This window comes from Carcharodon carcharias, chromosome 10 (genome assembly GCF_017639515.1).
Source record: "Carcharodon carcharias isolate sCarCar2 chromosome 10, sCarCar2.pri, whole genome shotgun sequence".
NCBI classification, from domain to species: Eukaryota; Metazoa; Chordata; class Chondrichthyes; order Lamniformes; family Lamnidae; genus Carcharodon; species Carcharodon carcharias.
This window is the reverse complement of record NC_054476.1, coordinates 28,065,673-28,093,036: the sequence shown is the minus strand read 5'-3', so window position 1 is coordinate 28,093,036 and position 27,364 is coordinate 28,065,673. Positions and strand designations below refer to the sequence as shown.

General features: G+C 42.8%; 2 protein-coding genes across 8 annotated transcripts in view; one reads left to right on the top strand and one right to left on the bottom strand.

Moving 5' to 3' along the window:
• LOC121283537 (T-complex protein 11-like protein 1) overlaps window positions 1-24,176 on the top strand; it is a 71,921-nt gene extending 47,745 nt beyond the window's left edge. The window contains exons 11-12 of one of the 3 annotated variants that reach the window (XM_041198241.1): window positions 21,798-21,859; window positions 23,743-24,176. In XM_041198241.1, the coding sequence (XP_041054175.1) occupies window positions 21,798-21,814 (17 nt within the window). In that variant the 3' untranslated portion in view covers window positions 21,815-21,859; window positions 23,743-24,176. Of the gene's footprint in view, window positions 1-5,793; window positions 5,860-7,789; window positions 7,888-21,797; window positions 21,860-23,742 lie in introns of those variants that run through there. The other 2 variants (XM_041198238.1, XM_041198240.1) reach the window with 2 other exon arrangements.
• cstf3 (cleavage stimulation factor, 3' pre-RNA, subunit 3) overlaps window positions 1-27,364 on the bottom strand; it is a 118,325-nt gene that overhangs the window by 2,461 nt on the left and 88,500 nt on the right. For all 5 annotated transcript variants that reach the window (XM_041198222.1, XM_041198219.1, XM_041198220.1 and 2 more), the window contains 9 exons: window positions 25,872-25,988; window positions 25,683-25,757; window positions 24,171-24,314; window positions 23,977-24,079; window positions 18,541-18,610; window positions 16,372-16,567; window positions 8,143-8,296; window positions 7,864-7,958; window positions 1,181-1,241 (listed from right to left, as the gene is read on the bottom strand). In XM_041198222.1, the coding sequence (XP_041054156.1) occupies window positions 1,181-1,241; window positions 7,864-7,958; window positions 8,143-8,296; window positions 16,372-16,567; window positions 18,541-18,610; window positions 23,977-24,079; window positions 24,171-24,314; window positions 25,683-25,757; window positions 25,872-25,988 (1,015 nt within the window). The remainder of the gene's footprint in view (window positions 1-1,180; window positions 1,242-7,863; window positions 7,959-8,142; window positions 8,297-16,371; window positions 16,568-18,540; window positions 18,611-23,976; window positions 24,080-24,170; window positions 24,315-25,682; window positions 25,758-25,871; window positions 25,989-27,364) is intronic.

The window sequence follows — 27,364 nt, the reverse complement described above, 5'->3', positions numbered from 1 at the left end:
GAGGGTTTCAGCACCAGATAAGCTGAGGCAGGAGCGAAGTTGAGCAGGTAATGGAGGTAAAAATAGGCAGTCTTAGTGTTGGTGCAGATATGTGGTTGGAAGCTCATCTCGGGCTTAAATGTGACACCAAGATTATGAACAGTTTGATTCAATCTCAGACAGTTGCCACAGAGTGGGACTGAATCTGTAGCTAGGGAATGGAGAAAATGGAAAGCGGGAACTGAAGACAATAGCTTCAGTCTTCCCAGAATCCCAGATAAGCAGACTGATAATTTAGCAACAGTGGAGGACTCAGATGAGGTAGAGCTGCATGTCATTAGCATACACGGGAAAGCTAACGCTGTGTTATCAGATGATGTCACCGAAGGACAGCACGCAGATGATAGATAGGAGGGGGTCAAGGGCAGATCTTTGGGGGCACCAGAGGTAACGGAATGCAAGTGGGAAGAGAATCCATTGCAAGTATACTCTGGAAGAGGAAAGGTAAATGAAGGAATGGTAATTTGGGATGTCTTCTGATGTGGGAGAAATGAACTCAGGGGGCAGCCTGGACATGGTTTTTTTAATATAAATGCAAATAACACTATATAATGAATTTGATAAACAAAACATGTAAAAGATGTAGAAGGCTTCCAGACTAATTGTAACTACTTTATTTCCTAACAATTCTGTCCAATACAGATGGAAGGAGGGAAGCTGACCCCTAATTGGTTTAACCTGAACTGATATTGTACTAATATTTTTCACTTCTGCTAATTTACTTCTTCTTAACGATGATCGGTTACGTGGACTTTAAAAAAAGCTAGGACTTGCTGAGTTCATGTCAGTGTGCAGTTTTTACAATAAACAACTCTTACAAGAAGCGTTTTTCAAATCACATTGCCACCTATTACAATTTAATTTTAAAAAGAATGCAAAGGTCTTGGAATTAAGCTGTCGGGTATTGGTTTACAAACACTTGACAAGGTTGTCCGAAATTCCTCTCTGCCATCTAAACAAAGGCGTCAATCCATTTATTTTAAACATTAGCATTAAAATAACAGCAAGAAAAAATTTCAAACAAGCAAGACAATTTCAGAGGAAAGTATTAAAGATTTGTGTCCCATGGCTCTGTGCATTTTAAACCTTCCAGTCTATTTAGAAGACAGACTGTGAAGATGTCTCAATGAATATTACTTACTGTCTGGTAACTGGCAGCGTCGTAAGACTTCAATCAGTTCATCAACCTGAACAAATGGCCCCTGTGGAAAGGAAATTTCTAAATAAAATCACTGTGTACAATATATCTAACCATTATCATTTCTTCAAGAGTAAGTTATGTTGAGCCACATTTCTCACATTTCTCAACACTAGAATGTATTCTCATTTTCAAATGAATACAGGAGCCAAAACTTAATTGAAGAAAAGCTGGGCTGATAATGCAATGGGGAAGAGGGCTGCCTGATGTGCATCAAGTGCTGGCTCCCCAAACTGCAAGTGTGAATGAGACCTAACACTGGTTTCACCTTGTGTTCCCAGACTATGTAGCTAGTGACTGAAGCAAAGCTCCAGGGAATGCTTAGATTAGGAATCTCCCCACACTCTGATTGGAATAGCTGAATCACTCTGCTGTTGAAAGGCATCTGTAGGGGAAGTCAAATGGGGTGGGGGAGGAGGGAATTTGATCCAGTGCAGTACTCATCTTAATACAGGACCACTTCTACCTTGCCTTTGCTGTTTTGATGGCCTCTACCTGCATATGCTTCAACAGGCATTTAGAAAGAAACCTGGGGATGTCACTCCTCAGCCAGCAGCTCATTCTGACATTCTGGCCCCTTAGGAACTCTTGGCATCCCATGTGCAGTCTGACAGTGGTGCACTGATATATTTCAATAAGCTGGATTAGAACTGCCTTGCAAACTCAGTTCATTTCTGCACAGGAAGTTGGAGACTGACTGCCACAGAGTGACCCCCAAGCTGGTGCGGTACCAGGACTATCATCAGCTCCATTGTTCCCTGGCACTTTGCTGTTGTCTTTTTTGTACACAAAATGCATACCTCTACACTCCAAGAATAAACCACTAACATGCAACAAAAACTTCCATTTATATAACATGAGGGGGAGGAGGACTGCACCGGTAATCCAGAGGCCCAGGGTAATGCTCTGGGGATTCGGGTTTGGATCAATAAAAAAAAAATCTGGAATTAAAAGTCTAATTGATGACCATGAAACCATTGTTGATTGTCGTAAAAACCCATCTGATTCGCTAATGTCCTTCAGGACAGGAGATCTGCCGTCCCTACCTGGTCTGGCCTACATGTGACTTCAGGCCCACAGCAATGTGGTTGACTGTTAAATGCCCTCTGAAATTGTCTAGCAAGCCACTCAATTGTAACAAACTGCTACAAAGACACAAAAAAAGGAATGAAACCAGAAGGACAATCCAGCATCAACCGAGGCACCAGAAAAGACAATGATAAAACCATCCCTGTCAACACTGCAAAGTCCTCCTTATTAACATCTGAGGACTTGTGCCAAAATTGGGAGAGCTGTCTCTCAGACTAATCAGGCAATAGCCTGACGTAGTCATACTGACGGAATCATACCTTACAGATCATATCCCAGACACCACCATCACCTTCTCTGGGTATATCCTGTCCCACCGGCAGGGCAGACCCAGCAGAGGTGGCGACACAGTGGTATACAATCAGGAGGGCGTTGACCTGGAGTCCTCAACATCAACTCTGGCTCCCATGAAGTCTCATGGCATAAGGTCAAACATGGGCAAAGCAACCTCCTGCTGATTACCAGGTACTGCTATCCCCCCTGCCTCAGCTGATGAATCAGTTCTCCTCCATGTTGAACACCATTTGGAGGAAGCACTGAGGGTGGCAAGGGCACAAAATGTACCAAGAGTGGGTTGGTAGCACCACCACAGAACGAGCTGGCCGAGTCCTAAAGGGCATAGCTGCTAGACTGGGTCAGTGGCAGGTGGTGAGGGAACCAACAAGAGGGAAAAACAAACTTGACCTCATCCTCATCAACTTGCAGCTGCATCTGTCCATGAAGTATCGGGAGGAGTGGCCACCGCACAATCCTTGTGGAGACAAAGTTCTGTCTTCACATTGAGGGTACCCTCCATTGTGTTGCGTAGCAATACCACTGTGCTAAATGGGATAGATTTCAAACAGATCTAGCAACTCAACACTGGGCATCCATGAGGTGCTGTGGGCCATCAGCAGCAGCAGAATTGTATTTAACCACAGTCTGTAACCTCATGGCCCAGCATATCCGCCACTCCACCAAGCCAAGGGATCAGCCCTGGTTCAATGAAGAGTGCAGGGCGACATGCCAGGAGCAGCACCAGGTATACCTAAAAATGAGGTATAGGTGAAGTTACAACATAGGACTATTTGTGTGCCAAATATCATAAGCAGCAAGTGATAGACAGAACTAAGCGATTCCACAACCAACTGATCAGAACTAAGCTCTGCAGTCCTGCCACATCCAGTCACGAGTGGTGGTGGACAATTAAACAACTCACTGGAGGAGGAGGCTCCACAAATATCCCCATCCTCAATGATGGGGGAGCCCAGCACATCAGTGCAAAAGATAAGGCTGAAGCATTTGCAACAATTTTCAGCCAGAAATGCCGAGTGGATGATCCATCTCGGCCTCCTCCAGAGGTCCCCAGCAACACAGGTGCCAGTCTTCAGCTAATTCAATTCACTCCATGTGATATCAAGAAACAGCTGAAGGCACTGCATAGTGCAAAGGTTTTGGGCCTTGACAATAGTCTGGCAACAGTACTGAAGACTTGTGCACCAGGACTTGCCACGCCCCTTAGCAAGTTGTTCCAGTACAGCTACAACACTGGCATCTACCCAGCAATGTGAAAAATTGCTCAGGTATGTCCTGTACACAAAAAAGCAGGACAAATCCAACTTGACCAATTACCACCCCATCAGTCTACTCTGCATCATCAGTAAAATGATGGAAGGGGTCATCAACAATGCTATCAAGCGGTACTTGCTTAGCAATAACCTGCTCAATGACACCCAGTTTGGGTTCTGCCAGGGTCACTCAGCTCCTGACCTTGCTACAGCCTTGGTTCAAACATGGACCAAAGAGTTGAACTCCCGAGGGGGTTAAGAGTGACTGCCCTTGACATCAAGGCAGGAGAATGTGGCATCAAGGAGCCCGAGCAAAACTGGGTCAATGGGAATCGGGAGAAAACTCTCCGTTAGTTGGAGTCATACCTAGTGCACAGGAAGATGGTTGTGGTTGTTGGAGGTCATCAACTCAGTTCCAGGACATCACTGCAGGCATTCCTCAGGGTAGTGTCCTAGGCCCAACCATCTTAGCTGCTTCATCAATGGCTTTCCTTCCATCATAAGGTCAGAAATGAGATGTTCACTGATGATTGCACAATGTTCAACGCCATTCACGATTCCTCAGATGTCCAAATGCAGCAAGACCTGGATGATATCCAGGCTTGGGCTGACAAGTGGCAAGTAACGTTTGCACCACTTAAGTGCCAGGCAATGACCATCTCCAACAAGAGAGAACCTAACCTTCGCCCCTTGACATTTAATGGCATTACCATCACTGAATCCCCCACTATCAACATCCTGGGAGGTTACCATTGATAGAAACTGAACTAGACTAGCCATAAAAATACTGTGGCTGCAAGAGCAGGTCAGAGGCTACAAGTCCTGTGACGAGTAACTCACCTCCTGACTCCCCAAAGCCTGTCCACTATCTACAAGGCACAAGTCAGGAGCATGATGGAATACTCTCCACTTGCCAGGATGAGTGCAGCTCCAACAACACTCAAGGAACCTGACACCATCCAGGGCAAAGCACCCCACTTGATTGGCACCCCTTCCACAAACATTCACTCCCTCCACCACCGACGCACAGTAGCAGCAGTGTGTATCATCTACAAGATGCACTGCAGGAATTCACCAAGGCACCTTAGGCAGCTTCCAAACTCACAACCACCCACATCTAGAAGAACAAGGGCACCAGATAGATGGGAACACCATCACCTGGAAGTTCCCCTCCAAGCCCTCACCATCCTGACTTGGAAATATATCGCCATCCCTTCGCTGGGTCAGAAACCTGGAACTCCCTCCCTAACTGCACTGCGTATGTACCTACACCACATGGACTGCAGAGTTCAAGAAGGCAGCTCACCACCATTTTCTCAAGGACAAATAGGGATGGGCAGTAAATTCTGGCCTAGCCAGTGATGCCCACATCCCAAAAATGAATTAAAAGAAATACCCTAAGGCACTTCATAGGAGCATTAATCACATAAAATTTGATACAGAACCACATGCACAAGGTTAGGGGATAAGGCAGGGAAGTGGAACTATGTGGGATGCTCTTTCAGGGAGCTGGTGCAGACTCAATAGGCCAAATGGCCTCCTTCTGCACTGTAAAGATACTGTGTTACATAAGGCAATATTTGGACAGGTGACCAAAAGCTCAGTTAAAGTGGTGTGTTTTAAGGAGTGTTTAAAGCGAGGTGGACAGATTTAGGGTGGAACTTCTGGCCAGGCAATGAAAGGCCTTCACAATGGTGAAGGAATAAAACACGTAGAGTGCACAAGAGGCCAGAATTGGAGGAATGCAGAGATCTCGGCAAGGTTACAGGGATAGGGAGGAATATGACTCTATGAACAAAATGCTGGGCAGTGGTGTTATTGCAAAATGCATTTTTGATGTTATTGCGCACTGATAATTGGTTGAATATAATTTCCATGTACCGTCCTTGCCATTAACACCACACTATATTGACATTATAGTTACCACAAGCAAAAGAAAACACGTGATGGCCAAAGTTCCAGGTCTGAGCCCTAATCTTTGTGGAGGTAATTCATTTCTGCTCACCATCTCCAGCACTGGGTAAGGAAAGCAACAGGTGAGGAATCTCACTCAGGATTCCTGATCGCTGTCTAGTTATCCCTGCCAGAGAGAGTACCTGTGGGTGGGCATCAGAGAAGAGCGGGACAAGGCTCTCCTGTGATGACCCAATGTGGTCCAAAAGCAGGCTAACAATTGTCTATAATGTCACACAGAGAATGGTTGCTTGAAGGGAACTGAGAGGAGCAGCCACAGGTGTCACTGCCACTGTACTACAGGATGAATTATCAGCTTCTGGACAATCAAAAAGTAGCATTAAATCCAACATTTTAATATTACCTAATCTCAGCAAGAAGGGCAAGTTGCAAATTTTGAGCTCTCAGTGAAACAGGATGTGTGAAATAATACTCAGACCTGGCAATGTGATCCATCATTCCAAGCAATTCAGCATGCCTTACACTCAGAATGTGATTTTTGACTCATTGCTTTGTCCTGTTTGAATTTTGTGGGTTGACAGGTTTGGAAAGGGTTGTGTTTTTTCAAACATTTGTGGATAAATTAGAACACAAAGATCAGAAACTATCAGCAACTTGAGATACATGAAGAGGAATACTGATTTACACCTCGCATGTAACATCAGTCTTCATGGCACCCACAGCGTCCAGAAAGACAAAAAGCCTGAACACAACTGCCGAAATATCACAAGGCAAGAATCTAACAGTGTGAAGGGCCTAATTACAGTTTGCAAGGGCAATGGGAATGCCCATAAATGGCTCGACAGCTTTTGGAGACAAAGACAAATATTCTGATTGCAAACACTGCCAGATCAAGGCATGGGGAATATCCCGGGATCCTTGGCAGCCATTTTAACTTTGGTAATATTGGATATTGCCCAGTCCCCACATCCTCTCTCCCATCCTGTGTTTTTTTCTTTATTCATTCACAGGACGTGGTCATTGCTGGCAAGACCTGTATTGTTGCCCAGCCCTAATTGCCCTTGAATTGGGTGGCTTTCAGAGGGTAGTTAAGAGTCAACCACATTGCTGTTGGTCTGAAGTCACATGTAATCCAGACCAGGTAAAGATGGCAGATTTCCTTCCCTAAAGGACATTTGTGAACTAGATGGGTTTTTACAACAATCAGCAATGGTTTCATGGTCACCATTACGGAGACAGCTTTATATTTCAGATTTTACTCTCTCCCAATTGTTGATAATGGAATTGAAGATGCAGGAAGGTGTATAACAAATGATCAGGAAAGCTAATTGAATGAATGTTATTGTTTATTGTGAGGGGAATTGAATACATAAGTAGGGAGGTTATGCTTCAGTTATATAGGGCACTGGGAGACATAGGGAGTACTGTGTACAGCATTGGCCTCCTTATTTAAGGAAGGATGTAAATGTGTTAAAAGAAGTTCAGAGAAGGTTTACTAGGCTAATAGCAGGAATGGATGGGCTGTCTTATGAGAAAGGCTGGACAGGTTAGGCTTATATCCATTGGGGTTTAGAAGAGTAAGAGGAGGCTTGATTGAAACCTTTAAGATCCAGAAGGTTCTTAACAGGGTGGATATGGAGAGGATGTTTCCACTTGTGGGAGAATCTAGAACTAGGGGTCACTGTTTAAAAATAAGGGGTCACTCATTTAAGACAGAGATGAGGAGATTTTTTTCCTCTCAGAGAGTCGTGAGTCTTTGGTCCTCTCTTCCTCAAAAGGCAGTGGAAGCCGAGTCTTTGAATATTTTTAAGGCAGAGCCAGGTTGATTCTTGATAAACAAGGGGGTGAAAGGTTATCGGGAGTGTAGGCAGGAATGCGGGGTTGAGGTTACAATCAGGTCAGCCATGATCTTATTGAATGGTGGTGCAGGCTCAAGGGGCCGAGTGGCCTACTCCTGCTCCTAATTCGTATGTATGTTCATATGTTGATCCGATATTCCCAGTTTTACACTGTTACCCAAAAGTCAAAAGGAGTGCGCCTGATCTGGGATTTACTGAAAAAGCCCCATGCAGCTACCTGGAAACAAGTTGGAGGTGGTAACAGTTTCATAAGTAGCACGGAAGCTGGAGGTACAGGAAACACTCCGCCAGGAACAGGATGGAGGCCGGGAGCTGTACAAAAAAAAACAATGTGAGTATTCCTTTAATGTTCACTACAATACTGCAATAAAGTTATTTAACAAGACACTCTAGCTTGCAAATTGTTAGACAGGGTCATAAAATTACTCAATAATTCAACGTTTTGACCAAATATTTGGGTACGACAAAATGACTGAGAGCTGAAAACTGTACTTACGCGCTAAATGTCTGGGCTGGAACGGTATCATCTGATTCGTATCAGGTTTTGGATATTCTGGCTTCCGATCGACCTCATCCTTCATTACTGTTACAGCTGAGGGAGTCACTATAGGGTCTGGGATTATGGCAGTCAGTTTGTTTCGAGAAACATCCTGCAAGCAGGCAAATATTTTTATTTACCAAGACAATTCCAGAATACTGTAACCATTATTCTGCCTGCTTCCCCTCACCACCAACAAACCAGCCCCCCCACTCCCAACCCCCCCACCCCCCCACCCACCCACCCACCCAAGTAATTTCAACTTGACGGTTTTGTCAAGTTTCAATATTTTGCATAGAATATACAGCACAGAGACAGGTATTTGGCCCAACTAGTCTGTGCTGGTGTCTATATTCCACACGTGTCTCCTCCCATTCCATCTAATTCATCTGAGCTTTTCATCATATCTTCCTACTCTCTTTTCTCTCATGTATATGTCTAGTTTCTTTCTGAAAGCATCAAAGCTATTTGTATCAACCAGTTCCCTTGGTAGTGAGTTCTACATTCTAGCCACTCTGAGTGAAGAAATTTCTCCTTATTGGCCACTAGTTTTTAATTCTCCCACAATTGGAAACATTCTCTTCAAATCTACCCTATCCAACCCATTCAAAAATACAATAGATCATAACAGTAGAGCCTAACTAAAAAACAGCTCCTCTGCATCACTGAAACCTCCCCGCTCTCCCACAAGGGTAACATCCATTTAAATGAGGTCTGTGAACCTCTAATAAACTGTCTGCCAGCTGCTGGCAGCTGCCTTCTGTGGTTGAACAGAAACATGTAACAAAGCCCTTCCTGTACTGAATATACAGAAGATTTACAGAAACAGATCTGGGAACAGTGAACAGGGTATGGGAGAGAAGTTATCAGAGCATAGGAAATGGGAGGGGTAGGCCATTCAGTCCATCAAGTTTGCTCTGCCATTCAATAATATAATGGTTCATCTGATTGTGGCCTTAACTCCACATTCCTTCCTGTCCCCCATAACTCTTAACATCCCTTGTCGGTCAAAAATTTGTCTAACCCAGTCTTGAATATACTCAATGACCCAGCTTCCACTGCTCTCCGCGGAAGAGAATTCCAAAGACTAACCACCCCCTGAAAAAAAATTCCTCCTCTTCTCAGCCTTTCAGTTCAAGAGTAACATAGTGGGCAACATATTAACATGGAGAGAGGATTGGAAAGAGAGAGTAGGCATAAATTGGTCATTTTCTGGCGGCAGGATGTGACAACTGGAGTGACACTGGGATCAGTGTTGGGGCCTCAACTATTTACAATTTATATCAATGACTTGGATGAAGGAACCAACTGTATGGTTGCTAAATTTATTGATGACACAATATAGGTAGGAAAGTAAATTGTGAAGAGGACATAAGGAGTCTGAAAAGAGACACTGATAGGTTAAGTGACTGTGCAAAAATTTGGCAAATGGAGTATAATGTTGGAAAATATGAGCTTGTCCAATTTGATAAGAAGAATAGAAAAGCAGCACATTATTTAAATAGAGAGAGACTGCAAATCTCTGAGGTACAGAGGGATCTGGGTGTCCTGGTGTATGAATCACAAAGGCCAGAATATTTCCCTCGTCAGGTGCAGGCAGGAGCGGTCAGGAAGCTGCCCGCTGTTAGGGCCGGACCGCAATTTCACACTGGTGGGCCAATTAAGGCCGGCCCAATGTGAAACGCGTGCTTCAGTGCTCAGCGCTGCCTGTGTAGCAGGAGGGGAGGAGGGTGAGAGCACAAGTTTGCGCATGTGCATGAGTGCATGCTGGAAAAACTTCCTGAGGCTCAGAGCTGCCTCAGGGAGATGAAGATATGAAAAATTAAAAATAAAGATTTTTAGAAGGTTGTAAAACATGTACCCTCATGTGAGTCTCACATGAGCAGGGACATGTTACTAATGAAATGTTAACATTTTTATTTTATTTTTATTTGCTGTTCGAAACCTCATCCCGCCCCTTGATGAGATTCCCTAAAAAATGCAAAGGCCAAAAAAGTTTGGATGGACAGCAAAAATTTCTTTCAGTCATAACTTTAATGGCCTTAATAGGCCTTTTAATTGTCAGAGGGCGCGCTGCCAACTCCTGCACCTGCCTGCCAACTGAAATATCACACGAGTGCGCAATGAAGTCGGGACGCTCGACCATGACATCACGCGTCATTTTACGCTCGTTCGGGTTGGGTGCGCGTCCTCCCGATGAGCGTTACATTCTGGCCAAAAAGTTAGTATGCAAATACGGCAAGTGATTAGGAAGACAAATGGAATGTTGCTGTTTATTGCAAGGGGAAGGGAATATAAAAGTAGGGAAGTTTTACTGCAGCTGTAGTGAGTCCACATTTACAGTACTGTGTACAGTTTTGATCTCCTTATTTAAGAAAAGATATAAATGTTTTAGAAGCAGTTCAGAGAAAGTTCAGTCGACTGATAAATGGGATGGCGGCGGGGGGCTGGTGGTGGTGGTTATCTTATGAGGCAAGGTTGGACAGGCTGGGCTGTATCCATTGGAGTTTAGAAGAATGAGAGTTGATCTTATTGAAACTTACGAGATCCTGAGTGGACTTGACCGGGTGGATGCTGAAAGGATCTTTCCTCTTGTGGGAGAGATTAGAACTAAAGGACACAGTTTAAAAATAAGGGGTCTCCCATTTAAGACAGAGGTGAGAAGAAATTTTCTCTCTCAGGTGAATCTTTGTTCAAAAAAGGTTGTAAGGATAAGCCTGGCAATTACAGACCAGTCAGTTTGGCTGAGAGGGTTGATGAGGGTAATGCTGTTGATGTGGTGTACATGGACTTCCAAAAGGCATTTGATACAATGCCATGCAGCAGACTTGTGAGAAAAGTTATAGCTCATGGACTAAAAGGCACAGTAGCAACATGGGTACAAAATTGGCTGAGTAATTGGAAACAGAGAGTAACAGTTAATGGATATTTTTCAGGCTGGAGGAAGATTTGTAGTGAAGTTCCCCAAGGGTCAGTATTGGGACCATTGTTTTTCTGGATATATATTAACGATCTAGATCTTGGTGTTCAGGGGACAATTTCAAAGTTTGTGGATTAAATGAAACTTGGAAAGCATTGTAAAGTGTGAGGAGGGCAGTGTGAAACTTCGAAAGAACACAGACAAATTGGTGGAGTGGGCAGATAGGTGGCAGATGAAGTTCAATGCAGAGAAATGTGAGGTGATTCATTTTGGTAGGAAGAACATGGAGAGACAATACAAAATAAGGGGTACAACTCTAAAGGGTTTGCAAGACAGGTGGAGGGGACAGTTGATAAAGTGTACAGTATCCTAGGCTTTATTAATAGGGGCATGGAGTACAAGAGCAAGGAGGTTATGCTGAACTTATATAGGGTACCAGTTAGATCTCAGCTGGAGTATTGTGTAAAGTTATGGGCACCACACTTTAGGAAGGATGTGAATGTATTGGAAAGTGCAGAAGAGGTTTATAAAAATGGTCCCAGGGATAAGAAACTTCAGCTATGAAGATAGATTGGATTGTTTTCCTTGGAGAGGAGAAGGCCAAGCGGAGATTTGATAGAGGTGTTTGAAATCATGAGGGGGCTTGACAGAGTAGATAGGGAGAAACTGCTCCTGCTCGTGAAAGGTTTGAGAAAATGAGGGGATAGATTTAAAGTGATTTTCAAAAGAAGCAAATGCGATGTGAGAAAAAACTTTTTCACATAGCGAGTTGTCCAGGTCTGGAATGCACTGTCTGGAAGTGTGGTGGAGGCTGGTTCAACTGAGGCATTTAAGAGGGCATTAGATGAATATTTAAATTGAAACAATGTGCAGGGTTACAGGAAAAGGCAGGAGAATGGAGTCATAATGCTCATTCAGAGAGCTGGTGCAGACACGATGGGCCAGATGGCCTCTTTCTGCATCGTAACAATTCTGTGATTCTGAGCTCTCTTCCCAAGACAGCAGTGGAGGCAGGGTCATTGAATATTTTAAGGCAGAGGTAGATAGATTCTTGACTAACAAGGGGGTCAAAAGTTTTCATGTGTAGGCAGAATATGGAGCTGACGTCACAATCAAAACAGCCATAGTCTTATTGAATGGGGGAACAGGTTCAAGGGGCTGAATGACTTACTCCTGCTCCCAATTTGTATGTTCACATGTCTTGAATGGGAGACCCCATATTTTTAAACTGTCTCTCCTAGTTCCAGATTCCCCCAGGGGAAGAAACATCCTCTCAGCATCTATCCTGTCAAGCCCCCTCAGAATCTTATAAGGTTTAATAAGATTAGCCCTCATTCTTCCAAACTTCTGTGAGTATAGGCCCAACCTGCTCAACCTTTTCTCATAAGACAAACCCCTTCAGCCCAGGAATCACCTGAGTGAAACTTCTCCAAATTCCTTACAATAGAAGCATATCCCTCCTTAAGGAGATCAAAACTGTGCACAGTACTCTAGGTGTGGTCTCATCATGCCCTGTCCAGTTGTAGCAAAACTGCCCTACATTTATACTCCATTCCCCTTGCAATAAAGGCTAACATTCCATTTGCCTTCCTTAATGCGTAGTCAGTGGTAATTTTCGAAGAGGCTTTTTTAAAGCAGGAAGAACACTGGAGTGCTGCTTTGGACTGTATTAGAATGCTTCAGTTGGATTTTGGTGAGAGAGGGAGTTCGGTGAAGAGGGAAAGAGGGTTCCTTTCATTTTCTACCTTTCCTCAGTAAGAAGAGCAGTGGCACTGGTAATTGGACCTCGTGAGTATTTCTTCTATCCTTAACATTCTCTAAACTAGAGGAAGTAAAAGTAAAGGGAGTAACTTAGGGTAAGTCATGGCAGGGCAACTTGGCCAAGTGGAATGCTCCTCCTGTGTGATGTGGGAAGTCAGGGACACTTCCAGTGTCCAGGGCGACCACATGTGTAGGAAGTATCTCTAGCTGCAGCTACTCGAAATCCGTGTTTCAGAGCTGGAGTTACTGTGGAGCATCCACAAGGATGAGGTCTTCGTTGGTAGCACGTTACAGTGTGGTGGTCACATTACAGGTAAAGAGTGCACAGGCAGAAAGGGAATACGTGACCACCAGACAGAGTAAAAGCACTAGGCAGGTACTGCAGGAGTCCCCTAGGTCCACCTCCCTCTTTAACAGATTTTCCGTTTTGGATACTGCTGGGGAGATGGTTTCTCAGGGGAGATGCAGAAAGAGACAAGTCCATGGCATGACAAGTGGCTCAGCTGCACAAAGGGGGAGAAAAAATAGTGATAAGGGATTCTATCATAAGGGGAACAGATAATGTTTCTGTGTCCACAGACATGACACCAGAATGTTGCCTCCCTGGTGCCAAAGTCAAGGATGTCACTGAGCAGCTACAAGATATTCTGAAGCGGGGTGGGTGAACTGCTAGAGGTTGTGGTCCATATTGGTACCAACAGCATAGGCAAAAAGAGGGATGAGGTCCTGCAAGCAGAATATAGGGAGCTAAGAAATTAATTAAAAAGCAGGACCTCGAAGGTAGCAATCTCAGGATTACTCCCAGTGCCATGTGCTAGCGAGATCAGGAATAGGAGAATGGACCAGATGAATGCGGGAGAGATAGTAGGAGGGTGGGATTTCGATTCCTGAGGCATTGGGACAGATTCTGGGGAAGATTGGGCCTGTACAAGCTGGACAGGTTGCACCCCAGCAGGACTGGCACCAAAATCCTCGCAGAGGTATTTGCGAGTACTGTGGGGGGGGGGGTGTGGTTTCAGCAGGATGGGAACCTGACCGGGGAGACATAAGAGAAGGAAACAAAGTTGGAACGAAAGACAGAAAAGTAGAAAGCCAAAGTAGAAGGCAGAGGAAACAAGGGCTAGTATCAAATAGGGTCATAAGACAAAAAAATGTGTAAAAATGTTAAAAAGACAAGTCTAAAGGCACTGTTTCTGAATATGTGGAGCATTCGCAATAAGGTAGATGAATTAACAGCGCCAATAGATGTAAACGGGAACGATATGATTGTGATTACAGAGACATGGCTGCAGGTGACCAAGACTGGGAACTGAATATCCACGGGGTACTCGATATTTAGGACGGACAGGCAAAAGGAAAAGGAGGTGGCGTGGTGTTGTTGGTAAATCAGTGCGATAGTGAGAGAGGATATTGGCTCAGAAAAATCTAGATGCAGAATCATTCTGGGTGGAACAACAAAGCAACAAGGGGCAGAAAACATTAGTAGGAGTTGTCTCTAAGCCTGAATATATTTAAGAAGGAAATAGATTACTAGACTCTAAAGGCCTCCAGGGGTATGGGGAGAGAGCTGGGCATTGAGATAGAGGATCAGCTATGATCATACTGAATGGTGGAGCAAGCTTGAAGGACTACTCCTGCTCCTATTTTCTATGTTTCTTTGTTAACAGTGGCAAGGCGTAGAATCTTCAGGAAGGAATTCTAAGATGGAGAGAGTGCGAGGTCTGGAGGCTCTGCTGTTGATGGGAAGGAGCAAGGAAGTTGCAATCATAATCATTCTGAGTCAGAAGGGCAGATGATGCCAGCTGGCTAGCTGATGCACTGAGACATGGAGTAAGGATGATGTCTTAGGAATAGGATAAAAGGTAAAAAAAGACTTGCACTGACATAGCTCCTTTCACAACCATAGAACATCCAAGAACTTTTCAAAGCAAATGAAGCACTTTTAAAGGTAGTGTTTATTGTAATATAAGCAGCAGCCAACTTGTGCACAGTAAGCATCCACAAATAGCAATGCGATAATAACAAGATAATCTGTGTTAGTAATGTTGGTTGAGAGATCAGTATTGGCCAGGACACCAGGGAGATATTCCCTGGTCTTCTTCAAATAGTGCCAGGGGATCTTTTATGTCCACCTGAGAGGGCAGAGGATGACTTGAATTAATAGAGTTTAGAGTTCAGGTGGCCAACAGTGACCGTGTTGATGCAATGAAACCACAGGGTAGCGAAAGCATGGTTGTAAGTTTCAATGATGGTAGGGGTGAGATAAGAATATAGGCAAATAGTGTGCAGGTATTAATGGATAGGCTTGGTGATAGACCAGGTGTAGTGTCTGCAGTTTAGCTGAGGATCAAACAGGATGCTCGGATTAACTGGAGTAGGAAGGTGGTGGTTAAGAATGAGGCTAAAAGGTGCAACATTTCTGTTTTGAGTCAAACAGAAAGACTTCCATCTTGCTGATGCTTAGCTGCTAAATTCTGGCTGATTCAGGGCAAACAGTTAACATAGCGGTAGCAATGAATTCAAGAGCAGCAGGGGATAGCTAAATTGCCCAAGTGTCATCTGGAGGCAAAGCCTATGTTTATGGACCATGCTGCTCAGGAACTGCATATTAAATGAAGCACGCCTGAAGAAACTTTGCAGAGGTGTGTCATTTAGGTGGTCATTTAGGGACAGGTAGGAATGGAACCAAGATATGGCTATGGGCATGGGGAAGGGTGGAATATTCAACAGCGTCAAAAGTTGCAAAGGGGAGGAGAACAAGGAGAGATAGCCTACCAAGGTTATAGCCATCAGGGTGATTTCAGTATTTGGATGAAGCAGAGAAGATTTGAAAAGCGATAGAGTGCAGGACCAGACTGAGCCTTTAATTTCCCCAGTCTTCAGAGCAAAGTCTTCAAGGTAAGCCAACTTGATCACCTGTGCAATCTACGATGGAAAGATCTGTTGTGTTGTTCTTTGTAATTCATGGCACTTCCAGTTACTGGGGCACCACTGTCTAAAATCCTGAAACGTTTGTCATTTTCTTTGGCATTCTTTCTCCATTGATGACTGATCAGTCATGCTTATCTTTCAAGTTCAGAGCACCACTCAGTCATGTATGATGGTTAGTTGGTGGTAGGTAGACAGTAGATGAAGGCCTGATTTACTGTAATATATGCAGAAGGCTTGTTTGGGCTTGTTCTAAAGGTAAGGATGGTTCTCTTGACCTCAGGTAACTGCAGTGATCCAAATTTGCAGCAAAGTAGCTCCTCTGAGAGCTCAGCGAGTTTAATCTGAGCGAAGCTCGGTCAAACAAAGCAGAAGGTGCTAGGTTTGATGATGTTAATAAATATTGAATCAAACATTTCTCCATATTGGGACTAGTTGGCATAGCTGTGAAACAAAACCTCAATTTCACAACCAGCACAACTGATGCCAATATTCAGAGAAAAATACAAAGACAACCACATCTTGACACATGAAGAGCGCAGGAAGAGAATGATATGTGACAAAGAAAAAGTACATACCTTATATCCAAGGGCTTTAAGTTCACTGTTTGAACAGGGAAATAGGTCCATAAACTTGTATCTGTCCACTAGTAAGGCTGTTTCCTTTCCTTCATATTCCTCCTTAAAAGCAGCAAACCTCCTCTTTTCCACTTTCAGGATACTAGCTAAATCTCCAATGTTACTTTCAAAAGCCAGAAATCGTGCCCAGATCTCTCTATAATTTTGATGGGAGCAATAAAGCAAAAACTAGAATTAGTATAGTCATAATTTAGTCCTCTGTAAGTTTTCTGCTTATTCCTCGCTGCCAAGTGAAGTGTGTTGAAAATACAACAGCTCTCTAATGTTGTGTCTTCTTGTGACTATGTCTAAAATTTCAGCAAAGACCATCTCAGAGACAATGCTGAGACCAGAATCCTACAATCACCCCATTAAGAATTACATGTCGTGCTGTTTACACCATTTCCAATTCTCAATTCTCCTCTGTAAAACTACAAAACACCTTTGAATTTTCCAGTCAAGGCAAATTTGACTAAACTTTAGACCAGAAGTGGTAATCTAAATTAATTGTCACTTAAAACATTTGAATAAAAACTTATACAACCACATGACAGCATAGAAGGAGACCTACAGCCTATCATGCCTGTGATGGCTCTTCGAAGAGTTATCCAATGAGTTGCATTCCCCTTGCCCTTTTCCTATAGCCTTGCAATTTTTTCCTCATCAAGCATTGATCCAGTTCCCTTTTGAAAGTTACTATTGAATTTGCTTCCACCTTGTTTACCCAACTGCTTTCAGGCAGTGTGTACCAGATCCAATCAACTCAGTGGGGAGAATTTTCTCCCCATCGGGCGGGCACGGAGCTGATCGCCACCATTTTACATGGGCAGGTCAACTAAGGCCCACCCAGCATGACGTGCACCTGGAAGTGCTCAGCGCTACCTGTGTGTGTGTGTGTGTGTGTGTGTGTGTGTGTGTGTTGGGTGGGGGGAGAGCAGGGCCTGTGCTTGAGTGCAGAAATCTCTCTGAGGCACGGAGCTGCCTCAGAGAGATTAATTTAATTATGAAACATTGAAAAAAAGAAAAAAATTACTCAGACATGTCCCCTCCTGTGACAGTGTCACGTGAGCTGGGACATGTTTATATGAATTTTAATAAAATTTTTAAAATAAATTAATAAACCCGTGGATGAGGTTTTATGAGAAATGCGAAGGCCATCTGACAACTGATTTAATTAGTTTATTAATGGCCTTAACAGGACACGCGCCCGCCAAATGGAAGATCAGAATGACACGTGGTGATGTTGGGACGCGTGCCCGATGTCACTGCACATCATTTTACATGCCCACCAGAAGATTCTGGCCAATGCATAAAAAAAATCTTCTCATCTCCTGTGATCCTTTCACCAGTTATCTGAAATCTGTCGTCTCCGGCTACTGACAATGGAAATAGTTTCTCCCTAGCTGCTCTATCAATATGATTTTTTAAAAATCGGTTGGGTAAACATTTTTTCCCTGTGATGCATTATGTGGAACAGCAGGATGCAACAGAGAGAGACAATGGTTTGAATTCAACTTCAGCCATTGTCTACAGGGCAGAGCAACCCTAAGGGAAGAAGGGATTTTTAAATTTAAAAATGAAAGAGTGAGGCTTGTCCAACTGCTGTCACAATGACATTTTACGCGCTGGATTATAATTTATTGTTTGGAGTGTTTATTCTGATTTGCCCCACAAATTAGTGGGAGCTAGAATTAGCTAAAGCCCCAAGTAGGAATAACCATGAATGGTTATTATTACTTATTATTCTCATGCCAGAGTATAGAACCGTTTTTGACCCTCCGAGTACAACTAGGCTACTCACACCAGCTCAATCATTTACCAGCAGTAAACAGATATGAATTATCAGATAATTTGAATTAAGTGGAGTTGACTGTGCCTGTAAGTGTTGCGTACTCTATATTATAACATACTGAACCATGACTGGAGAAGGCAAGACATAGTCTAAAGAATGCTTTCCAAAACAAAACTTGAAAGAAATGTTTATAAAATCACAGCAAGTTTGCTACATACTAAATAATTGGCTAATAAAATTTACATCAGATTCACTTCAGAAATCAAACTCTTCTTAAAGCATTTTAAAACATTTAACTTTCCACATGCCAATATAATCTTTAAGGACAGGAACATTACCCAGATTTCTCCGGAGGTAAGGATCCAGACGTCAGCACACGCTCAAACAAAACTCTGGTATTATTGTCCTCTGAAATGTAGACAAGATACAGTTAAACACAAGCTACTGTGTAGTGACTGTGACAGGACATTATACATAAAGATTCTCTTCAGAATTCATTGATTGTTTCAGAAAGCAGACCATTCAGCCTAACAAGTTGTTGGCAGTGTGCTACTCCACATGAACCACCTGGTTTAATCCCACACAGTCAGATTGCTGACCAAACTAATCCTCCTTTGATACAACTTTTATGCCTAATCTAATTGTACTGCCACCTTTTTTGGCCTTTTCACATTTGTAGTCTTGGTTTTGACAATAACTTGTGGCTAGGAATTCCACATTTGAATCCCCTCTACACAAATAAGTCAGTTCTGAAAAAAAACTCCTGTTAATTCCTTTGCCGGTTATCTAAAAGTTCAATTTTCTGATTAACATCCTGTTGACAACTTATCTCCAACATAATACTTCATGTTGAAGAATTCTACTTGGTCACCCCTTAATCTGCTCATTTCTATTGAAACTCTTTATTCCTGGGAGGGGTAAGTTATTTAATTTATGCCCTACTTTTTCTGTTGCTTTTAAACCCTTCCTTTAATAGGATGCCCCAAAACCACTCCCAGTACCCCATCAGCAGTGCAGCTAAGAAAGTTACCTCCTTGCTTTTGTATTCTGAGTTTCTGGATGAAGGATTCCTTTTGCCATTTTAAGGCCTAATCTAATTATGCTGCCACCTTTGTTGTCCTGTGGGTCTGCACACCAAGGTCTCTCTTCTCTCCATTTATGACCCTACCGGTTAAGGTATACTTCCTTTCCCTACTCTTACTTCCAAAATGCTTTATCCCGACAAAGCATTGGATCAGTGCATTTCAGCGTGTCAGGGGGTACGTGCCCCAACTCTCAGCCAAGCTCATGTGGTCAGAGGTTGGTCCCACGATTTCTATGTCTTGCTCTGGAAATTCTGCTGGAAGGCTCCCAGGCCTGGGGAGTATGGGAGTCTGGGGCCTGCCCTCCCAGAATGAAACCGAAGCTGCCTCCAAACCATCAAAAAATATTAATGCGCAGATTGCTGGCAAATAAGGACATTAAAAAAAAGCAAATGAAACATTGGAGACTCATTTCTAGAGGAATAGAATTGAAAAGCAGAGAAATTTTCTTACGCTTGTACAGAACCATGGTTAGATGACACTTTTGGGAGTACTGTGAACAATTCTGGTCTCCGTATTATGAAAAGGATATAGAGGTACTGATGAAGGTCGACCAGGCTGGGATGCCTTTCCCCGGAAATGAGAAAGCTGAGGGGGTGACCTGATAGAGGTCTTTAATGTTATGAAGTCTTTGATAGGGTAGAGAAGATGTTTTCATTTGTACAGAGTTCAAAACTAGGAGGTCATAATATAAGATAGTCACTAATAAACCCAATAGGAAATTCATGAGAAACTTATTGACCCAAAGATGTCTAGAATGTGGACTCATTACTATGAAGGGTGGTTAATGGAAAGCTAGGTAGGTAGGGGAGAGAAAAAAAAAGAACATGCTGATAGGTTGAGATGAAGAGGGGTGTGGGGAGGCTTGTGTAAAACACAAACACTTGTTGGGACAAATAGCCTGTGTCCGTGCTGCCCACTCTATGCAATCTTTGGAGGTTCAGGCTATGATCCTGGCCTGGACCTCTAGGTGGGCTTCACAACCACCAGTGGCTCTCCCCAAGTGTACCAGCGCTAATCATACACCAGATTCCTAGGATAGGAATCACGGGTACTCTGATTTTCATTGCTTTCACCCATGTCCATCTTGGTACAATAATCTATGGGACGGGTGGAGGCTTAATCCGCACTCATGCGGCCATCCTGGAATCCCTGCATGGCCCACTCCTCCCCATTTCTTTAACATCTTCCAGCTTACAATATCTCTGTGCTCCTCCAATTTTCTTTGTCCCACAATCGACAGCCATGCCTGGAGCTGCCTAGGACCTTAGCTGTGGAATTCCCTTCCCAAACCTCTCCACCCCTCTTTCCTCCTTTAAGAGGCTCCTTTGACCAAGCTTTTGGTCACCTGCTTTAATATTTCGTAGGTGGCTCGATGTTAAACGTTGTTTGATTACACTTCTGTGAAGCATCTTTTTTACAACATTAAAGGTGTTATATAGATATAAGTAGTTGCTGATGGTGGGACTCAGGGTAACTGGAGCCTGGCCTAGTTCCCAGCTGTCCTGGGAGAATCCTGCAAATCGTAGAGAAGGCGTCCACTGGAACAGCTGTGGATATATGGGACCATTATTTTGCACCTTTCTCCACTGAACAGATTGTACCTGTTAACGATCTGAACAAAATCTCACTTTCACACTGCACTGGTGCAGAATGTACAATAAACTACATCAGGTTGATGACAGCTCTTAATTCAGAAATCATTGTTCAATGACAGAGGAAACTGGCACAAAAGCACATAAGTAGAGGCCATCTAAAGCCAACCAGACCATGCTAATCCTGTTTTAGACATGGAGCAGAATGACTGAAAGCATAAACAGCACCTTTTCTACCTTCTCTGTTCTACGTAGGGATTATATTAATAGCTGCAAGGATGGTATTTGGAGGCATCATTACTTTTTTTGCAGCCGAGAGCTGCAAGTTGCCCAACATTTGTTAGTTTGTTCAGACAGGGATCTAATAGAACAATCAGTAATGATCCTAAAAGTCAAAGATGGGGTCAAACATGACATTAATCTAAAAATTATTTTTAAAAACTACCCCCTAAGTCTTTGCTCTGCATTTATAACATCGTAGGACAGGTTCTAAAAGTTCAGATGAAGCTAGCTACCACTTACAGATCATGTATTATAGTTCCCAAATCACAGAATTTCAGATGGTTAGAATTATATGTGTAATATATGAAGGAGGAACAGCAGCTGGAAAAGGAGGAAAAAGCGGGAAAGTGGGACTAATTTCAAAAGAGCTGGTGCAAACTCGATGGGCTGAATGGCATCCCTCTGTTTATTTAAAGTTAATTCAAGGTGCTGGAGCATTTCAGCCAGTAACATCTCAATGTTCCCCTCTCCTCCTTTTATTTTCCTTCCTGGTAGAATTGACCAAGCTCTGGAAGAGAGGGTCGGGCATTTTCATCTGGGCGGTGGCACAGCTCTCCTGCAGCTGTTTCCTGGGTACCAGGTCAAAGCGGACATGTGCCTCAAAATTCCATTCAGCTTTTGTCTCCTTCCACACAGGACAGCCAAAATTGTGAACCTTCCCCACGAAGTACCAGAACAAGAGTAAGCAGAAACCTCAGGTCAGTGAGTTGCTTGTTCTCCTCTTGCTTCATCACCTGAAATGTGCACAAATTCCTCCCATTGGGGGCCACTCTGGGCAAACTGCTACGAGATGACACAGAGTGACCTACTGGTGACCTTTCCTTCAATGCTGCACCCAATTGATGAAACTTCTAAATATATTGCATTTTTCCCAGCCTTAGGAAGTCCTAAAGTGCTTCACAGCCAATGACTTACTTCTGCAGTGTAGACAATGAAGTTATATAAGCAAATCTGACAGCCAATATGTGCACAGCCAGCCCACAAATAATAAATTCATTTGGTTTTGGCAGTACTGGCTGAGGAAGGAACATTGGTGAGGGCACCAGGCGGACTCCCTTTAGGAATGGTATCATGGGATCTTTTACATCTATCTAAAAGGCTTCATCCAAACATCAGCACTTCTGGCGATGCAGCACTCCCACAATACTGAACTGAAGTGTCGGTCTTGATTAATGTGTTCAAGTCCTGGTGCAGGTTACAACCCACAAGCCCTAACGGGCAAGTGTGATACAAGTGTGCTACCAGCTGATCCAAAGAAACACTTGAGTGCTTGTCCCCTTCTTGATTCTTGCTGGCATTGTCAAAGGAACCAATTAAGACTCTGGTCAATCACTCTAGCATTGCTCATTTAGGGTCTATCTTCAGAGAAATGCCCTTGGTTTGATTTCTACTTGTCTCATTTCAGCCAGCGCATCTCTAGCAGTAGCTTTTGCTCTTGCCCCTTCACTGTCACCTCCAGGGTACCTCTAGATCCCGTCCTTGATCCCCCTTTCTTTCCTTGTTTACTTTCAGTTCTTGGGAAACATCAGCAGTCATTTTCCATATGGATGCCAATGGACTAAGCTCTTGCCTATCACCATCTTTGATTCGATAACTATCTTTGTGTTGTCAAACTACCTATCTAATATCAAGTCACAGATGAGCCAGAACCTCTCTGAGAAGATTAAAGCCATCTTATTTGGTGCCTGCCACATAGTCTGCATCCTTGCTTAGGATTCTATCTCCTCCCTGTCTTCTCACTTAATCTAAACCAGTCTCATTCAAACCAAACGAGCTTTAAACCCAAATTTTGAGACAGCATACTTCCAATTCTGCCATGTTGCCATATCTTAACCTCTCCACCAATGAAACTTTTATTGATTGCTAAGTTACACTCTCCACCCCTTTTCCAAGTTGGGCTCCAATCCCTCCAAATCCCAAAACCAATCAACGTAGGATACTTACTGAAGCTTCACTAACAGAATGTCTAAAAAATAAATTTAGGATCTTAACTTATCTATTGGTACAATTTTCAATTTTGAAAATGTCTGAATAGAATAGTCTCATCCTGACAATTCAATATTTCATCTTGCACTAAAATTGAAAGCAGTCAATAATTTAAATTAAACAATCTAGAAATAACTGGCTACACAGAATTCAAAATCATTGGCCTCATTTGCAAATTGCCTCACATTGCCACCTGACTAGCCCTGTAGCCTCCTCTAACCCTCTGTCCCAACCTACACCAGCGGCCCTCCAACCCTGGCCGCCTATTACATTTATCGCTCCTGTGGAGCATTCCTTGTTGATAGGACTTCTGTTCTCTGTTATTATAAAGCAGCCTCAAATCCACATTTTTTAACTCTGCCTTTTGGCCAGCTGTCTAAATCCTCTATCACTTGGTTGTCTTTCTCATAGTTTGGGGTAGTTTTATTATGTTAAATTTGCTGTACAAATGCACCTTGTTGTAATGATTGCTTATAGAGCATGACTGTAAAGTGATGCATGAAAGGAATGTTAAATATATATTTTTCCCATTTTTATTTACAATGGTTCTAAAGCTGTTTTTATCCTGTGAAAAATCTGTGCTCTTGGCCTGCAGGTCTCCTGTAGCTGACTGCAAGGTGGAGCCTGCTTGGATGCAGAGACCGATCACTGGAAAGACCCAGCAAATCCCACAGGCTTAATTTCAGGTTGCAGTACCACTGTACCTCACACAGCACAAATTTAACCAATTTGTTCCAAAACAATTATCAAAAACAGGCATTTCTGTCAACACCTTTCTCTCATATGTCTAAAGAATAACTGTCAGCTGCTAATGGGGTACAGTTCTTACCATTAAGATGTGAAAGGTAGTCAATGTAAGCCAATATGTATTCTGGAATGTCTCCATACTTCTTTAAACCTAGCTCAAATATCTTGAAGGCCACTGCCTTGTCCTGAAAAGGAGCAGAGAATGCAGTTATGTATTGGGAGCCTCATGGTGCATTTGCAGAGCTGTGAGCTTCAGGACAGAACAAGAGAGCTCACCTTACTGCAGTAGTATTCCATTAGTGCAGCAGACACATAGACATGATGTCGTGTTCTAGGATCTTCCCTTGCTTTCTTAAATATGGATCGACCAGACTTGATACCCTCTGCTCTCCGTGCAAATTTCATGTATTGGATGTAAACCTTCAATGCAAACAATAAAATATTAATTTACATTAAAAAAAATGCTTGTCAGTTTAAAATTACAGGTGTGATTGGGCCAGAGCCATGAAGATTCCATATCCACTCCTAGCCTGTGATAACTAATTAGCACATCTCCTACAGTAAGGGCATTAGAAATTGTCCACAATACTCCCAGATTAAGAAGGGTGAAGTTATCTACTCACTACAGAAAGTTTCTAGTAAACCATACTGGAAACACAGCGTTGAACATGATGCACCCCTGGGTTAGATAGGCCACTGGCAGTCATTATTTCAGCTTAGATATGAAGCATTTGCTGAAAAGAGACATATGTTGCCGAAGATTTTTGTCTTGCATTCATCAGGACAAATGCAAAAATGCCAAACTTCAAACAATCACAACATACTCAACCAGCCCGTACTTGCAAAGCCAAAAACAAAATGCCCGCTGTTAGATGTGACTGCATGAGTGAACAGCACTTGCTGAACAATCTTGAGAATGCTAATAGCTACACACTAACAACCAACTTAAGATAACCAGTTATGCTTGTAATGTGGCTCATTTACTCTTGCTAGAAACGCCCTACATTCATATGCAGGGACCCGTTCTCTGCAAACAAAAGGAATGTGTTCAAGCCTTATGCCTTTTTTGAATTACACGTGAGCTTGAGGAGCCTATAGTTTTCCAAGTTGCCTTCTTCATGGCAACACCTTGGCCAGAGCCGACATGTCAACCAATCAGCACCATTTTTTCCTGTAGTATAACTTGTTGTGATCGTTTGAAATTTGGCATTCTTGCATTTGTTCCAATGAGTGCAAGACAAAAAGCTTTGGCAACATGTCTCTCTTTTCAGCAATATTCAAGTTCTAACCTATCAAGTGACTATACGAAGAATAATTATTTCGGTGAGGTAGTTAAAAACTCGTGGCACTGAAACAGCTGTACAGTAGCTACTGAAGCTCTAAATTCACAGTGAACATTAGCGTACAAATCCAATGGGAGGGCAATTTAAAAGAAAAACAAAGGAAAATAACTGACATAATTAAATAAGGTTACAAGTTGGTTAAGTGCTCAACTCAACTCTTACAGTGTTTTAATAGGTGAGGGTATTAAGGGTAACAGAACCAAGGCAGTAAATGGAATTAAGATACAGATCAGCTAATTGAATGGCAGAACAGGTTTGAAGGGCTGAAAGGCCTTTTCCTGTCCCAATTTTTCTACCTATATTTTTGCCTTCTTTCTCGAGCCAAAAGTGGTTGTGGCTCTCCTGTCAACTTCTTGTTTGGACCTCTCAGTCACCCCTGCATCGTTCCCATTTTTCATACATCATTTCTTATTCATAAACTGAAAATAAACAAAGTAACACTCACCAATGTTGGATCGATATCTTCAATCGCCAAGAGTCTATTGTATATGCTATGTACCTTTTCATATTTCATCCGACTCTTGAAAAAAGCAGAAGTATATCCATCAAATATGTTAGTAAAACAGGGAACAGGACGCAATGATTAAGACAGTGTGTGTTTTATGTACTGCAGAACAGTGTAATCTCTACTCACTTCTTCATAGTCTGCGTAAGCAAAGTAAAGCAGCATGTTCTTCTTTAACAAAGTGCTGATGGCTCTCTCATAGATGTTTGCAGCCTCATCGCTAAACAGTTTCGCGTTGTTCATGTCCTGCCATAAAGCAATATTTATTACAAAAGCTCCCCAAATGAACAATCGCTAACCATTCTGCATAGTGGGGATTCCTATAAAATTATGTGAAAGAGCTGCAAGCATATAAAAAGATACCAGTAATGCACTTTGAAAATGTCAGTGTAACTCTTTCGAGTACAAACCCGTTCCCATCTGTTTCAGATGAAGTCACATTGTTTCCCATTGTGAGATTTGAACTCTTGATCTTGGGGTTACAAACCCAGTACCATAACCACTTGGCTATTTAGGCCGGGTTATTGAAAGTAAACACAATGTTTTTGATACAACATAAACAAATGGGTCATCGGCCGCCTGATGAGGATTTTTTTAAACCACACCTCAGAAGTAAAAACAACTCCAACTTGTATTTATATAGCACCTTTAATGTAGTAAAACATCCCAAGGTGTTTCACAGGAATGTTATAAAATAAACTTTGGCACTAAGCTTCAAAGAGATATTAGGGCAAATGACCAAAAGTTGGGTCAAAGAGGCAGGATTTAAGGAGTGTCTTAAAGGAGGATAGTGAGGTGGAGACCCGATATTGCTGCAATCTAACCAGGGCGTTTGAAGAATCTCACCAACCCATTAATGTGGCAACAATTTTTGTGACTTTAGTGTCCTAAACCATCCTAAACATCTCCAGGACAATACTTTCGTTCTGAAATTTTTGGGCTTTGCTCCCTGAAAAACTAAGGTTGACTTTTACATGAGGTATATGAAAAATTACAAATATTAAATTGTCAGTCGACTTTTACATGAGATCAACTTTTACACTGGTATATATAGTCAGTTTTAATGAGTGACTTAAAGGAGAGAGGGATAGAGAGGTAGGGAGGGAATTCCAGAGCTTAGGGCCTAAGTAGCTAAAAGCAGTCAGCGATTAAAATCAGGGTCCACAAGAGGCCAGAATTGGAGGAATGCATATATCTTGGAGGGATGTGGGGCTGCAGGAAATGCAGAAGAAGGAAGGTAACCTAACTGTGTAAATGGAATGGGGGAGGATGAAATCAGACAACGGCGCTAGTGTGAACTGGATTGAGGCTGACATTAGAGAAAAGGCTAATCTGAGGTGGGTGGGGTTTTCAAGGGAAGACCAGGGAAATCATTTCCAGCTACATTAGGTATTACACATAGTGGGTAAATTGCATTTACTATCGTAAACTACTGGATAAAAGACAAGTATGAATGAAAACCATGTGCGCCTCATACAAGATGTACTGCAGGAACACGCCAAAGCTTTTTCAACAGCACCTTCCAAATCCACAATCTCTACCACCTAGCAACAGATGCTTGGGAACACCACCACCTGCAGGTTCCCCTTAAAGTCACACACCATTCTGACTTGGATAAAAAC